At 46.5% G+C, this 16,946-nt stretch overlaps 1 protein-coding gene across 2 annotated transcripts in view; it reads left to right on the plus strand.

Annotated features, from left to right (window-relative positions):
- Positions 1-16,946, plus strand: part of slc4a11 (solute carrier family 4 member 11) — a 218,406-nt gene that overhangs the window by 125,109 nt on the left and 76,351 nt on the right. For both annotated transcript variants that reach the window (XM_078224199.1, XM_078224209.1), the window contains exon 9: positions 8,645-8,729. In XM_078224199.1, the coding sequence (XP_078080325.1) occupies positions 8,645-8,729 (85 nt within the window). The remainder of the gene's footprint in view (positions 1-8,644; positions 8,730-16,946) is intronic.

Consider the following 16,946-nt stretch of genomic DNA (forward strand, 5'->3'; position numbering starts at 1 on the left):
TTTCATGAAACTTTTGGTTTCCTTAGTAATTCAGTGTCAACATTTTCGTAGGAAGTGGGTGTTGCTGACTGGGCCACCATTTATTGCCATTCCTAATTGTCCTTGAGATGGTGGTAATGAGTTGCTGCCTTCAATCACTGCAGTCCACATGATGTAAGTACTCCCACAGTGCTATTCGGGAAGGGGTTCCAGGATTTTGACTCATCGACAGTGGAAAAAAGTGGCCATATATTTCCAAGTAGGGTGTGTGGTTTGGACGGGAACTTGCAGGTGGTGGTGTTTCTATGTATCTGCCGCGAATTTCCTTCTAGATGGTAGAGGTTGTAAGTTTCGAAGATGCTGTTGAAGGAGCCTTGCTGAGTTGTTGCAGTGTATCCTGTAGATTGTAGAAAATGATGCCACTGCACGATGGTGGTGGAAAGCGTGAATGTTTGTGGATGAGGTGCCAATCAAGCAGGCTGCTTTGTCCTGGATGGTGTTGAGCTTCTTGTGTTGTTGGAGCTGCACCCATCCAGGCAAGTGGAGAGTATTCCACCACACCCCTGACTTATGCCTTGTAGATGGTGGACAGGCTTTGGGGAGTCAGGTGGTGAGTTACTCACCACATAATTCCGAGCCTCGGACCTGCTCTTGTAGCAACAGTATTTATATGGAGTGCAGATCATCTTGTTATTCCACTGTACTGGGTCCCAGATGTGCGTTTTTGAAGATGATTGCAACCTTGTTAACATTAAAGAAGAAAAGAAAACAAACTTTGGCAAAACTTTTGGACATGTTGAAAGTGCATCTTGAAGTAATTGCTTCAGAAAAGGTGCTGTACAAATGTTCTGAGGGGGGCCAAGTGCATTACAAGAGAGATGTTTGTTCAGTAGGAGTCGGCACTCCATATTTTTTAAATGGTGTGTGCTATGTAGGTCAGACAAGAGGAGATGCAACAACGTAAGATCAATTGAGTTCCAAAATGACCTGGAACACACGTGGCGAGGTGCCAGAGTTAATTGATAGCAGGTTCCAGGTATCTGATGCTATGCCAACCTTGCTGATGCAAGGTGGGGGATTTGGTAGAGTGTCTACAGGTTAACCCCTTCACACTTTCCATCGTTCTGTAGTCTGAACAAGGCACAGGAAATTCTCACCAATCAGCCACCTTAACGTTTGATCTCTGGCCCCTGTTACATTTCACTGGGCCCTATGTGGTGGTGGTTTATTTTTTTGCGTGCTAGACTTGTGCGTAAACCTTGCGTGCGGTGGGCTGCAGCACCTGAGCCTCCACGTCAGAAGTTTGTGGGTTCCACTGAATGTTGAACTACTCGGGGGACAAAGTATAGGGGAAATTTCACAGTAACTTCATTGCAGTGTTAATGTAAGCCTTACTTGTGACTAATAAATATATTTTACTTAAAGTATGGAATTCCTGTGAGATCCACGCAGGACATTGAGAAGACCACACCTGGAGTTCTGTTTGCAGTGTTGGCCTCCTTTTACTTAAAGGGACATATACTTGCATTTGGAAGCAGTTCCGAGAAGGTTCGCTAGATTGATTTCTGGGCTATATTACGAGAGCAGGTTGGGCATACACTCCTTGCAGCTTAGAAGAATGAGATCTTTTTTGCAATGTATGAAATTCTGAGGAGTGCATGACTGGGTAGATTCTGTGAGGTTGTTTCCCATAGTGGGGGAATCTAGAACCAGTGGGCACACTTTAAGAAGTTTCGGTATCCCCATTTAAGACTGCACACGGGGAAACTTTCTTCTCTGAGAGTTGTTAGTGTTTGGAATTCTCTTCTCTTGAAGGCAGTGAGGGCTGGGTCATTGAATAAATCCACGGCTCACTTAGAGATTTTTGATCTCCCAAGGAAGTTGATGGACTTGAGAGGACAGGCAGAAAAGTGGAGTTCAGACCACAATCAAATCCGCCATAATTTATTAAATGGGGGAGACAGGCATGATGGGCTGAATGGCCTACTCCTATTTCTTATTATCTTATGGTCGAAAAGAGATCGTCTGGTTATTTATTTAATTGCTCCTTCCTGTGCATTGACTACCATGTTTCTTGCGTTACAACAGTTTCCACACATCCAAAAGTACTTCATTGGCTACAATGGTGTAGTGATATTGTCACTGGACTAGTAATCCAGAAACCCAGGGTAATGTCCTGGGGACCCGGGTTTGAACCCCACCGCGGCACGCACCTTGAACCTGGAATTAAAATTCCAATGATGACCGTGAAACCATTGTCGATTGTCGGAAAAAACCCGTCTGGTTCACTAAATATCCTTTAGGGAAGGAAATCTGCCGTCTTTATCTGGTCTGGCCTATGTGTGACCCATAGCAATGTGGCTAACTCTTCAATACCCTTACAGATGAGAGGGTTGCCCAATCAAGAGAGACTAAATAGTTTGGGTCTGTAGAGTTTAGAAGGGTGACTTTATTCAAGAATATAAGATCCTGAGGGGGCTCGACAGGGTGGATGGTGAGATGTTTTCACCAGTGAGAGAGTCTCGAACGAGGGGACATAGTTACAGGAAGAAGGGCCGGTCATTTAAAACTGAGGCGCGTAATAATTTCTTCTCCAAGAGGGTGGTGAATGTTTGGAATTCTCTGCTCCAAAGGGTGGTGGAGGCCGGATAGAAGCATTCAAAGTGAAGGTGGATAAACGTTTGATAGATCGAGGAAAGCAGGGCGATGGGGAAATGGCACAGAAAAGGAGTTGAGGCTGACGTAAATCAGCCATGATCGTATTGAATGGCGGGGCGGGCTTGACGGGTCTGGCGGCCTACTTCAGTGTATTTAATTCTTTGTGTGAGATGGCAAGTCACTCAGTTCCAGGGCAGTTGGGGATGGGTAACAAATGCTGGCCTGGCCACCGATGCCCACATCCCATGATCGAATTTTAAAAAGTTCTTTGGGGCATCCTGCAGTTATGAAGGTGCTATATGAATGCAGGTTTCTCTTCCAGTAGAGCCTGCCCTGTAGGACAGAATGAGTGCTTGTGGTACAATCCTTCGGATAAGAATTACTAGATACAATTATGTGACTGGCTAAGCAACCCAGACACCCTTATTCAAACCCTGCCATGGCAAGTTGAGCTGACTAAATTTTTTATTTTGTGGGGCAGCAGGACAAGAAAATAACTTTCACTGCCCAATTATTAAAGAAAAGAAGGCACATGGTAAGTTGGCCTTCATTACGAGAGGTTTCGAGTACAGGACCAGGGATGTGTTGTTGCAATTATACAGGGCCTTGGTGAGGCCACACCTAGAGTATTGTGTGCAGTTTTGGTCTCCTTTTCTGAGGAAGGATGTTCTTGCTCTCGAGGGAGTGCAGCGAAGGTTTGCCAGGCTGATTCTGGGAATGGCGGGACTGACGTATGAGGAGAGATTGACTAGGTTAGGATTGTTTTCGCTGGAGTTCAGACGAATGAGGAGGGATCTCATGGAAACTACAGGACTAGACAGGGTAGATGCAGGAAGGATGTTCCCGATGGTGGGGGGAGTCCAGAACCAGGGGCCACAGTCTGAGGGTTTGGGGTAGACCATTTGGGACGGAGGTGAGGAGACATTTCTTCACCCAAAGAGTGGTGAGCCTGTGGAATTCATTACCACAGGAAGTAGTTGATGCCAAAACATTGAATGTATTCAAGAGGCGGCTGGATACAGCACTTGGGGTGAATGGGATCAAAGATTGTGGGGAGAAATGATGTGGAGATGCCGGCGTTGGGTTGGGTGGGCACAGTAAGAAGTCTCAACACCAGGTTAAAGTCCAACGGGTTTATTTGATAGCACAAGTGAATGGAGAGAAAGCAGGATTAGGCTGTTGAGTTGGATCAGCCATGACCGTGATGAATGGTGGAGCAGGCTCGAGGGGCCGAATGGCCGCCTCCTGTTCCTATCTACTATGTTTCTATGTATTGTAAAGTCCTGATTCACGTGCTAACGTTTTTTGAACAGATAAAAATTTGATGGCTCTACATTAGTGGAAGAGAAGCAAGGGACTCTTCTCAGTTTTCTGGCCAAAACAAACCCTTGCTGAATCAATATCACTAACTGGTCCTTAATTTTAGTTGCTGTTTGCAGGAAGTTGTTGGCACAGAATGACTATTGTGTTTTGCTTTGACCGTACAACTGTTATTGCAATTCAAAGTAATTAATTGCGTGGAATGCTTTGAGAACTGTGCAGTGTGACAAAGTGCTGGATAAATGCAAGTCGTTTTATTAACCTTGGCTCCTGCCTTCCGATGTATCCTCCTCCATCACCTTGGCTGCATTAACAGCCAAAGGACCTAAGGATTTTCAGCTGTGTCTGAGTCCAGCCACCCAGTTGGTTTTAGAAACAGTTTTTTTGCTGCAAACTTTCTAGTTGATCTGAATTTAATTTTGCCACTGGCCTTGATTTAAATTTTGAATTGTAAGGATAGGCTGAGACTTTTTTTACCCTGGAGCGTAGGAGGATGAGGGTGGCACAGTGGCTAACACTGCTGCCTCACAGCACCAGAGTCCCAGGTTCAATTCCAGTCTCGGGTCACTGTCTGTGTGAAGTTTGCACATCCTCCCCGTGTCTGCGTGGGTTTCCCCCGGGTGTTCTGGTTTCCTCCCACAGTCCAAAGATGTGCGGGTTAGGTGGATTGGCCATGCTAAATTGACCCTAGTGACAGGGGAATTAGCAAGGTAAATGTGTGGGGTTGCGGCAAAAGGGCTTGGGTGGAATTGTGTTCGGTACAGGCTTGATGGGCAGAATGGCCTCCTTCTGTACTGTAGGGATTCTATGAGGAGGTGACCTTATAGAGGTTTAAAATCATGAGGGGCATAAATAAGGTGAATATCTAAGGTCTTTTCCCTGGGGTCGGGGAGTCCAAAACTAGAGGGCGTAGATTTAAGGTGAGAGGGGAAAGAATTAAAAGGGACCTGAGGGACGACTTTTCACACAGGGTGGTGCAGGTGTGGGATGAGCTGCCAGAGGAGGTGGTAGAGGCGGGTACAATTATATTTAAAAGACATTTGGACAAGTACATGGTTGGGAAAGGTTTCGAGGGGCCAAACGCAGGCAAATGGGACTAGTTCAATATAGGAAAGCTGGTCGGCATGGACGAGTTGGGCTGAAGGGCCTGTTTCCGTGCTGTATGTCCCTGTGACTCTATTTGGACTCTGAAACTCTGCATGACTGGACCCTATGCACCGTAGCAGATGTGTAGAGAGAGAGAGAGAACTTATACATTACACACATTGACAGTGAGATGGTACGGTTATAGAAACGTAGAACCATAGAAAAACTACAGCACAAACAGGCCCTTCGGCCCACAAGTTGTGCCGAACACATCCCTACCTTCTAGACCTACCTATAACCCTCCATCCTATTAAGCTCCATGTACTCATCCAGGAGTCTCTTAAAAGACCCTATTGAGTTCGCCTCCACCACCACTGACGGCAGCCGATTCCACTCGCCCACCACCCTCTGTGTGAAAAACTTACCCCTAACATCTCCCCTGTACCTACCCCCCAGCACCTTAAACCTGTGTCCTCTCATAGCAGACATTTCCACCCTGGGAAAAAGCCTCTGAGAGTCCACCCGATCTATGCCTCTCAACATCTTATACACCTCTGTTAGGCCTCCTCTCATCCTACATCTCTCCAAGGAGAAAAGACCGAGCTCCCTCAGCCTATCCTCATAAGGCATGCCACTCAATCCAGGCAACATCCTTGTAAATCTCCTCTGCACCCTTTCAATCTTTTCCACATCCTTCCTATAGTGAGGTGACCAGAACTGAGCACAGTACTCCAAGTGGGGTCTGACGAGGGTCTTATATAGCTGCATCATTATCCCCGGACTCCTAAACTCAATCCCTCAATTGATAAAGGCCAGCACACCATACGCCTTCTTAACCACCACCTCCACCTGCGGGGCCGATTTCAGAGTCCTATGGACCCGGACCCCAAGGTCCTTCTGATCCTCTACCGTACTAAGAGTCTTTCCCTTTATATTGTACTCCTTCATCCCATTTGTCCTACCAAAATGGACCACTACGCATTTATCTGAGTTGAAGTCCATCTGCCACTTGTCCGCCCAGTCTTGCATCCTATCTATGTCCCTCTGTAACTTCTGACATCCCTCCAGACTATCCACAACCCCACCAACCTTCGTGTCGTCGGCAAACCTACCAACCCATCCCTCTGCTTCCTCATCCAGGTCGCATCTGACTGGTTTATAACAGCACTTGTGACCTATCCTTGCTGCTGACCCTTCATGAACTATCATCTTCACGTGTGCTACACTGTGTAGCAAGAAGGTATTTCAATATCTCTGTCAATGGAAGGCAAATGGAACACTGCCTTTTATTTCAAGGGTGCTGGAATATAAAAGGGAAGAGTGTTGCTGCAACTGTACAAAGTACTGTGAGGCCACATTTAGAGTAGTGTGTACAGTTTTGGTCACTGTATTTAAGGAAAGATATGTTATTGAAGGCAGTTCCAGAGGACGTTTACTAGATGATCCTGGGTGTAGAGGGACTGCTATATGAGGAAAGATTCAATAGGTTGCATCTGTACTCCTTGGAGTTCAGACTGTATAATTGTGATTATGATAATGTGTAAGATTCTTTGGGGGTTCATAAGATGTAGAGTCATCGAGGTTTACAGCATGAAAACGGGCCCTTTGGCCCAACTTGTCCATGCTGCCCTTTTTTTTTAAAACCTCTAAGTTAGTCCCAATTGCCCGCATTTGGCCCATATCCCTCTATACCCATCTTAGCCATGTAACTATCTAAAAGCTTTTTAAAAGACAAAATTGTACCCGCCTCTACTACTACCTCTGTGAAAAAATTGCCCCTCTGGACACTTTTGTATCTCTCCCCTCTCATAGGAGCAGAATTGGGCCACTCGGCCCATCGAGTCTGCTCTGCCATTCATCATGGCTGACATGCTCCTCGTCCCCATTTTCCTGCCTGCCTTCCCATAACCCTTCAACCCATTACCAATTAAAAATCTTGCCTAACTCCTCTTCAAATTTACCCACTATCCCAGCATCCACCGCATTTTGGGATAACGAATTCCACAGATTCATAATCCTTTGGGAGAAGTAGTTTCTCCTCAACTCTTTTTTAAAAAAAAAATTTGCTACCCCTTGTCCTAAGGATTAGACTGGGTAAATGTTGGGAGGATGTTTCCACTCATGGGAGAATGTAGGACTCGAGGGCACAATCTCAGAATAAGGGGGTGCTCATTTAAGACGGATTTGAGGAAGAACTTTTTTCTCTCAGAGTGAGGAATGAGGAATGTTTGCAATTCTTTACCCTGGGTAGCACAGTGGTTAGCACTGCTGCCTCACTTCGCCAGGGGCCTGGGTTCGATTCCCGGCTTGGGTGACTGTCTGTGTGGAGTTTGTACGTTTTCCCTGTGTCTGCGTGGGTTTCCTCCGGGTGCTCGGGTTTCCTTCCACAGTCCAAAGATGTGCGGGTTAGGAGGATTGACCATGCTAAATTGCCGCTTTATGCCTAGGTTAGCGGGATCAGCAGGATAAATATGTGGACTCACAGGGCAAGGACCTGGGTGGGAGTGTTGTCGGTGCAGACTCAATTGGCCGAACGGCCTCCTTCTGCATTGTAGTGTTTCTATGAAATAGATTAGTTAGATTCACTTGCTAACCAGTGAGCTCCCTTTTACTCCTATAATAGAAATTCTTGTGATCGTTTGAAATTTGGTATTGTATTGTTTGACCTGATGAATGTAAGATGATAAACTTTGGCAAGAGGTCTCACTTTTCAACAATATTCACATTCGATGTTGCCAAGTGACTGTAGAAATAAATCTCTTTAAAAACAGCAGCCGGAATTTTACCGCCTCCCCCGGGTACGATTCCAGGGCGGGCGCGGCTCGCAGAACGGAAATCTCCGTTGGCCAAGGGTGGGATTTTATGATCTCGCCTGAGCAAGGCCGTAAAATCCCACCCATCATGTCTGGCAGCATCTGGAGAGTGAGGGACAGAGTTAATTTAACATTTCTTTAAGCAATTGTAGGTGGAAGGACAGGGTGGATGAGTGGGAGTAAGTTTTTTTTTTCATTCTTTGATGGGATGTGGGCGTTGCTGCCAAGTTCAACATGTGTTGCCCATCCCTAATTGCCCTTGCATTGAATGGCTTGCTGGGCCATTTCAGAGGGCCGTTAAGAGTTAACCACAATGCTGTGGCTCTGGAGTCGCATGTAGACCAGACCAGGTAAGGATGGCAGATTTCCATCCCCAAATGATATTAGCAGACCAGATATTTTTTGGGACAATCGATGATAGTTTCATGGTCACCATTACTGAGACGAGCTTTTAAATTCCAGATTTTATTGACTGAATTTACAATCCACCAGCTGCCTTGGCGGGATTTGAACCCATGTCCCCGGAGCATTAGTCTGGGCCTCTGGATGGCTTGTCCAGTGGCATTATCACTGCAGCAGTCTCTCTTTGTGATTGGGCGTCAGTGTTGAGGAAAGAGATGTGCCAACGAAAGTGGGGTTTAGTGCGTCACCTGATCGAGTGCTGTAAGAGAAACAGGGAGGGTGAACAGTATAGAAGAGTCAAATGGAAATCCTGCCTGAGAGAGGAGCAGACGTTCCTGCCAGGTAATCACGTCATTCTAATCTACTTTCTTTTTGTTTCCGAGCAGCCTTTTGACTTCCTACGAATGGGTAAGGGAATGATGGACGACTTACGACGCAGGTTGCCATTGTATCTGTCAGATTATACTGATGGTGAGTAAAGATTATTTTCAATGATTGATCTACTAACATTTGGACCGTGACATTACTGCAGTTGATTCGGATGCAATGGGAAGCAAGTGCAATGCTGTGTTAAGTGTGTGTCACGCACCAGGCTTTTACAAGGTCACCAGCTTACTGTTGAGCTCTGAATGATAAATCGGAAGTAGTTTAAGCACAAGTAGCTGTGACCATCAGCCATGAGAATGGAACTAATGAGAGCACATGGCCGCATAACCCCTTGAGTCTTCTCCATTCAATAAAATCGTGGCTAATCGACCTCAGTCCCATTTTCCCAGCTTATCCCCATATCCCTCGGTAGATTGTTTGGGTGATTTATTTAGAGTCGAGAGTTTTACAGCACAACAAGAGGCCCTTCGGCCCATTGTGTCTGTGACGGCCATCAAGCACCTCTCTATTCTAACCCCATTTTCGAGCACTTGGTCCATAGCCTTCTAAGCCATGATGTTTCAAGTGCTCTTCTAAATGCTTCTTAAATGTTGTGAAGCTTCCCACCTCCACTGCCCTTCCAGGCAGAGAGTTCCAGATTCCCACCGGCCTCTGGGTAAAAATGTTTTCCCTCAAATCCTTTCTGATTTTCCTGCCCCTTGCCTTAAATCTATGCCCCCTGGTTATTGACCCCTCTGCTAAGGTGAAAAGTTTCTTATCTACCCTATGTATTGTTCATATTTTGTATTCGTTCATGGGGTATGGGTGTTGCTGACTAGGCCAGCATTTATTGCCCACCCCTAATTGCCAGTGAACTGAGTGTCTTGCGAGTCAACCACTTTGCTGTGACCCTGGAGTCGCATGTAGGCCAGGCCAGGTAAGGACAGCAGATTTCCTTCCCTAAAGGACAGTAGTGAACCAGATAGGTGACAGTTGATAATGTTGTCGTGGTTACTGAGACTAGCTTGCAATTCCAGATTTTCTTTTAATTAATTGAATTTAAATTCCACCAACTGCCCTGGTGGGATTTGAACCCATGTCTGCAGAGCATGAGCCTCGTGACATCACTAGGTCATCTCTCCCGATTCCCTTCGTCGAGTATTCACTAATTGAGACACCAGTTGTTTGGCTTACTTAATACTGAGGACACCAGGTTCTAATAACACAGACATGGAATAAGGAGTATTTTGACTGTTTCTATCATGATGTGGGAGGGCTGGAGAAAGAGATTGTAAATTCTGGGGCGGGTTATAATCTGGCCATCGGGTCCTAATATCTGGAGGCTTTGATTTCATTTATTATGGCCGCATGTATTAGTATACAGTGAGAAGTATTGTTTCTTGCATGCCTTACAGACAAAATAACACTGTTCATAGAGTACATGGGGAGAAGGAAAGGAGAGGGTGCAGAATGTAGTGTTAGTCATAGCTAGAATGTAGAGAAAGATCAACTTAATATAAGGTAGGCCTGTTCAAAAGTCAGATGGTAGCAGACTTGTTCTTGAATCGGTTGCGACGTGATCTCAGACCTTTGTATCTTTTTCCTGACAGAAGAAGGTGGAAGAGAGAATGTCCAGGGTGTGTGGGGCCCTTGATTATGCTGGTTGCTTTGCCGAGACAGCGGGAACTGTAGACAGTGTTAATGGATGGGAGGCTGGTTTGCGTGATGGACTGGGCTTTGTTCATGACCCTTTGTAATTTCTTGCGGTCTTGGTCAGAGCAGGAGCCATACCAAGCTGTGATGCATCCGGAAAGAGTGTTTTCTATGGTGCAAATGTAAAAATTGATGAGAGTTTAAAGTTTGTTTATTTATTAGTGTCATAAGTAGGCTTGCGTTAACACTGCAATGAAGTTACTGTGAAAATCCCCTAGTCGCCACACTCCGGCGCCTGTTCAGGTACACCTGAAGGACAATGAATCTAACTAGTACACCTTTCAGACTGTGGGAGGAAACCGGAGTACCCAGTGGAAACCCATGCAAACGCGGGGAGAACATGTAATCTCCACACAGACAGTGACCCAAGCCAAGAGTCGAACCCGGGTCCCTGGCGCTGTGCAGCAGCAGTGCTAACCACTGTTGTAGCGGGCCTGCCGAATTTCCTTAGCCACCTGAGAAAGTAGAGGCATTTCTTAGCTATAGCATTGGCGTGGAGGGACCAGGACAGGTTGCCGGCGACCTGGGCACTTGGAGGTGGGCTGATTCAGAGTTGAAGGTAGGGAAGCCCTGGAATTCAGTTCGGGAAATTGTGTGGAATGGGATTTGGAAGCAGGGAAAATCAAAGTTAAGGGGGGTAAAATTTTTTATCCCCAGAGGTGTAAATTCGGGCATCAATTCGGTTTGTAGCCTGCTGGCTTTCGCTGCAGAAGTTTTGAACATTGTGCAAGGGAACAGAATCCAGGAGGCGGGTCCCTCAATGCGTGCTCTGAATGGGGCAAATATAATACAAATACATAGAACAGTACAGCACAGAACAGGCCCTTCGGCCCACGATGTTGTGCCGAGCTTTATCTGAAACCAAGATCAAGCTATCCCACTCCCTATCATCCTGGTGTGCTCCATGTGCCTATCCAATAACCGCTTAAATGTTCCTAAAGTGTCTTACTCCGCTATCACTGCAGGCAGTCCATTCCACACCCCAACCACTCTCTGCGTAAAGAACCTACCTCTGATATCCTTCCTATATCTCCCACCACGAACCCTATAGTTATGCCCCCTTGTAATAGCTCCATCCACCCGAGGCAATAGTCTTTGAACGTTCACTCTATCTATCCCCTTCATCATTTTATAAACCTCTATTAAGTCTCCCCTCAGCCTCCTCCGCTCCAGAGAGAACAGCCCTAGCTCCCTCAACCTTTCCTCATAAGACCTACCCTCCAAACCAGGCAGCATCCTGGTAAATCTCCTCTGCACTCTTTCCAGCGCTTCCACATCCTTCTTATAGTGAGGTGATCAGAACTGCACACCATATTCCAAATGTGGTCTCACCAAGGTCCTGTACAGTTGCAGCATAACCCCACGGCTCTTAAACTCCAACCCCCTGTTAATAAAAGCTAACACACTATAGGCCTTCTTCACAGCTCTATCCACTTGAGTGGCAACCTTTAGAGATCTGTGGATATGGACCCCAAGATCTCTCTGTTCCTCTACAGTCTTCAGAACCCTACCTTTGACCCTGTAATCCACATTTAAATTAGTCCTACCAAAATGAATCACCCCACATTTATCAGGGTTAAACTCCATTTGCCATTTTTCAGCCCAGCTTTGCATCCTATCTATGTCTCTTTGCAGCCTACAATAGCCCTCCACCTCATCCACTACTCCACCAATCTTGGTGTCATCAGCAAATTTACTGATCCACCCTTCAGCCCCCTCCTCTAAGTCATTAATAAAAATCACAAAGAGCAGAGGACCAAGCACTGATCCCTGTGGCACTCCGCTAGCAACCTGCCTCCAGTCTGAAAATTTTTCATCCACCACCACCCTCTGTCTTCGATCAGATAGCCAGTTACCTATCCAATCGGCCAACTTTCCCTCTATCCCACACCTCCTCACTTTCATCATCAGCTGACCATGGGGGACCTTATCAAACGCCTTACGAAAATCCATGTATATGACATCAACTGCCCTAATACAAAAAGGAATGATCCTATGGACATGACCCAACTCCTCCCCCACCCATCCTGAACCTCCCCAACAGAAGCCCATCTCCCTGCCACTGCCCATGGGAACTGCTGGTGGCACTGCTCGGGCATGACCCTTCCCCTCCCAGGGGCTGTACTTACCTGTGCGTCTCCAAGAGGTTCTGGTCACTAGTTTTCCATTATAAAATTCCTGTTGTAAACCCCGCCAGTGAGACGTTACGCCAAATGGCAAGGGACTTTCCTAATGGCAGGGGTGGGAGGGTTGTTACAGAGGGGCATTCCGCTAATTACATTAAAATCTATTCAAATGGGGTTCCCATCCTTGCATGTGTCGGGAACCCTGTTACGTCACTGATGAGGGGTGGGGACAATTGAGTGGGGAAATCCCACCGGCGTAAAAGCCATTTTGGGACCTCCCCTCGATTCTCCACCCCTTCCACCATTCCCACCTGCCAAAAATGAAATCTCACCCATGGAGTCATTTATGGCATAGGAGGCCATTTGGGACCATGCCAGGTCTCTGTGGTCCAATCCAACCCCCCACTCTATCATCATAGCCCTGCAAGTGCCCATCCAATTTCATTTTGAAATCATTTAATGGTCTCCGCTTCCAGTGCCTTGCAGGCAGTGGGTTCCAGGTCACTACAACTTGCTGCGTTCTTTGTATAAACAATAGGTCTCTCTCCCCACTGCATCTTGTCCAAATCCATGTCACCAAGTCTTCATGCCATCAACTAACACGGTGATCCTAATGGAAAAGGAGTAGGTAAATGTCGAATGCTGTTTGGATTCCTGTGACCTGGCGGTGATGTGAGGTGTGGTGTCCAACAACCTTTGTGGGGAGCGAAGAGACTGGAATCCAAATTGCCAACGGCTCTTGCCCAATGCCCAATGTTGCCAATTGGCCTCCAGCCCCTTCCCCACTCAGACTATCCACAACCATTTTATTGTCTTCAGATCCCTGTGGCCCTGCATCGCCTATGGCCAAGCCCTTCCTATCTTTTATCTTCCTGTTTTTAAGGAACAAATATTTTGAGATAAGCAGACGCAAAATGAATAGCCTGAAGGGATAGGTAATTTCCTGATGTGCATTGCTGGAATGCCCCAAGGCTGCAGAAGCAAAAACAAATCATTGCATTATTACTAAGTGTGCTGATTTTATGTTGGCATTTCCCCACACAAACAGAAATTACCTCATGAAATATTCATTGCTGATGCAGTTTTCAATTCTATAAACTTGAATAAAAGCTTCTGAAGAGAGTAGTTTCTCCACCCACCACCACCACCACCATTGTTGGAATTCTATATTCACAAGGTTCTTTGTTCACATGTTGTTCATGAATATTTTTGGCTTCAGCATGATTGCATAGTGGTTAGCACTGCTGCCTCTCAGCGCCAGGGACCTTGGTTCGATTCTGGCCTCGGGTGACTCTCTGTGTGGAGTTTGCATGTTCTCCCCGTGTCTGCTTGGGTTTCCTCCAGGTGTTCCGGTTTCCTCCCACAGTCCAAAGATCTGCGGGTTGGGTGGATTGGCCATGCTAAATTGCCTCTTAGTGTCAAGGGACTAGCTAGGGTAAATACATGGGGTTACAGGGATAAGGCCAGGGTGGGATTGTGATCGGTGCAGACTCGATGGGCTGAATGGCCCCCATCTGCACTGTAGGGATTCTACGATTGCTAATCCATAGCTCATGAACATAATTTGACTTGGAGCTTTGCAAATTTAATCTCTGGTTTCCTTTAAGTTGTTTTACGACAATACTGTCAGGAGGTTGCCTTCTACTATATTCTTAACTCCAGATTTAAACCCAGCTTGCATTCCGGAAAATTCTGCAAAATTGGGTTGTGGACATGATTGGAAGTTGCAGCTGTTGAGGTGAGAGCATCCATCTTAGACTCAGGTTAATTGGCCGCGGTAAATTGCCCTTCGATGTCCAAAGATGTGTAGGTTAGGTAGAATAGCTATTATAAAAAAAACTCTGTCAGGCCCCCACCCCCCACCTCCTTCAGAGGGCATAATCTCAGAGTAAGGGGTCTCCCATTTAAGGGAGATTCAATGATGGTAACACCTTTGAATGAGAAAGGGCCATGGTTAGATTGTCTCTTATTGGAGATGGTCATTGCCGGATGCTTGTGTGGCACGAATGTTCTTTGTCACTTATCCAAGCCTGGATATTGTCCAGGTCTTGCTGCATTTGGACATGGATGTCTTCAGTATCCGACGAGTTGTGAATGGTACTGAATGTATATTGTGCAGTCATCAGTGAACATCCCTACTTCTGATCTTATGATGGAAGGAAGATCATTGATGAAGCAGCTTAAGAGGAATTTCTTCTCTTCATTACCACAGAGGGCTGTAGAGGCTGGGACATTAAGTATGTTCAGGGCTGAGATAGATTTTTAATCATTAAGGAATCTAGGGTTATAGGGATAAGGTGAGAAAGTGGAGTTGAGGATAATCGCATCAAATCGGTCACGATCTCATTGAATGGCAGAGCAAACTCGATGGGCCAAATGGCCTAATTCTGCTCCTGTGTTTAATGGTCTTTTCCGGAGACTTTTGGTCTCGGGTTCTGTTTGCTGTAGTTTGTTGACATCCCAAGATTGGCTCTGTATTTCAAGCGCACCCCATATTGCGTTTAATCTAAACTCCTCATCTGTTCCTTCAAATCAACAACCACTAGGGGAATTTGTGGATCCAGAACTGGCTTGCCCAAAGGAGGCAGAGAGTGGGTATAGATGGGTCTTTTTCTAAATGGAGGTCGGTCACCACTGGTGTGCCCCAGGGATCTGTTCTGGGACCTTGCTGTTTGTCATTTTCATAAATGACCTTGATGAGGAAGTGGAGGGATGGGTTGGTAAGTTTGTCAACGACACAAAGGTTGGTGGGGTTGTGGATAGTCTGGAGGGATGTCAGAAGTTACAGAGGGACATAGATAGGATGCAAGACTGGGCGGACAAGTGGCAGTTGGACTTCAACCCAGATAAATGCGTAGTGGTCCATTTTGGCAGGTCAAATGGGATGAAGGAGTACAATATAAAGGGAAAGACTCTTAGTACGGTAGAGGATCAGAAGGACCTTGGGATCCGGGTCCATAGGACTCTGAAATCGGCCCCGCAGGTGGAGGAGGTGGTTAAGAAGGCGTATGGTGTGCTGGCCTTTATCAATCGAGGGATTGAGTTTAGGAGTCCGGGGATAATGATGCAGCTATATAAGACCCTCGTCAGACCCCACTTGGAGTACTGTGCTCAGTTCTGGTCGCCTCATTACAGGAAGGATGTGGAAAAGATTGAAAGGGTGCAGAGGAGATTTACAAGGATGTTGCCTGGATTGAGTGGCATGCCTTATGAGGATAGGCTGAGGGAGCTCGGTCTTTTCTCCTTGGAGAGACGTAGGATGAGAGGAGACCTAATAGAGGTATATAAGATGTTGAGAGGCATAGATCGGGTGGACTCTGTGGCTTTTTCCCAGGGTGGAAATGGCTGCTATGAGAGGACACAGGTTTAAGGTGCTGGGGGGTAGGTACAGGGGAAATGTTAGGGGTAAGTTTTTCACACAGAGGGTGGTGGGCGAGTGGAATCGGCTGCCGTCAGTGGTGGTGAGGCAAACTCAATAGGGTCTTTTAAGAGACTCCTGGATGAGTACATGGGACTTAATAGGATGGAGGGTTATAGGTAGGCCTAGAAGGTAGGGATATGTTCGGCACAACTTGTGGGGCCGAAGGGCCTGTTTTGTGCTGTAGTTTTTCTATGTTTCTATGTTTTCTATGTTTCTAATTTCACAGTAAACCTCATTGCAGTGCGAATGTAAGCCTTACTTGTGACTAATAAATAAACTTTAAAAACCTTTCATTTCTGTAATGGGGCGAGGGGATAGCTGAGTTTGCCGGATATGTGGCTATTTGTGCTTCTTGATGACGAAAACCATGAACCACTCTTATTTCACAAGCTAGTATCTGGTTGGTTGTCTCTTTCGACATGGTATTCTCTCCTGTGTTCTTCAATTCTCCGACTCTGGTGTCAACACCTCAACACCACTCTCCATCCTCCCCCTTTTTGTCCCAGTCGCCAATCTAAGTTACTGGAGTTGTTTTTTATTCAGTTGTGGGACATGGGCGTCACTGGCTCGGCCAGCATTTATTGTCCTTCCCTAGTTGCCCTCGAGAAGGTGGCGGTGAGCTGCCTTCTTGAATCGCTGCAGCCCACAGGCTGTGGGTTGACCCACAATGCTGTTAGGGAGGGAATTCCAGGATTTTGACCCAGCAACTGCGAAGGAACGGCGATATACTTCCAAGTCAGGATGATGGTGGGAGTGGAACTTTGTAGATGTGGTGCCAATCAAGCCGGTTTGCTTTGTCCTGGATGATGTCAAGCTTCTTGCGTATTTTTGGAATTGCACCCATCCAGGCAAGTGGGGAGTATTCCATCACACTCCTGACTTGTGCCTTGTAGATCATGGATAGGCTCTGGGGAGTCAGGAGGTGAGTTACTTGCCGCGGTATTCCTAGCCTCTGACCTGCTCTTGTAGCCACTGTGTTTGTGGTGAGTCCAGTTGAATTTTTGGTCAGTGGTAACCCCAACGATGTTGACAGTTGGGGATTCAATGAATGTCAACGGGTGG

Source organism: Mustelus asterias, chromosome 1 (genome assembly GCF_964213995.1).
Source record: "Mustelus asterias chromosome 1, sMusAst1.hap1.1, whole genome shotgun sequence".
NCBI lineage: Eukaryota > Metazoa > Chordata > Chondrichthyes > Carcharhiniformes > Triakidae > Mustelus > Mustelus asterias.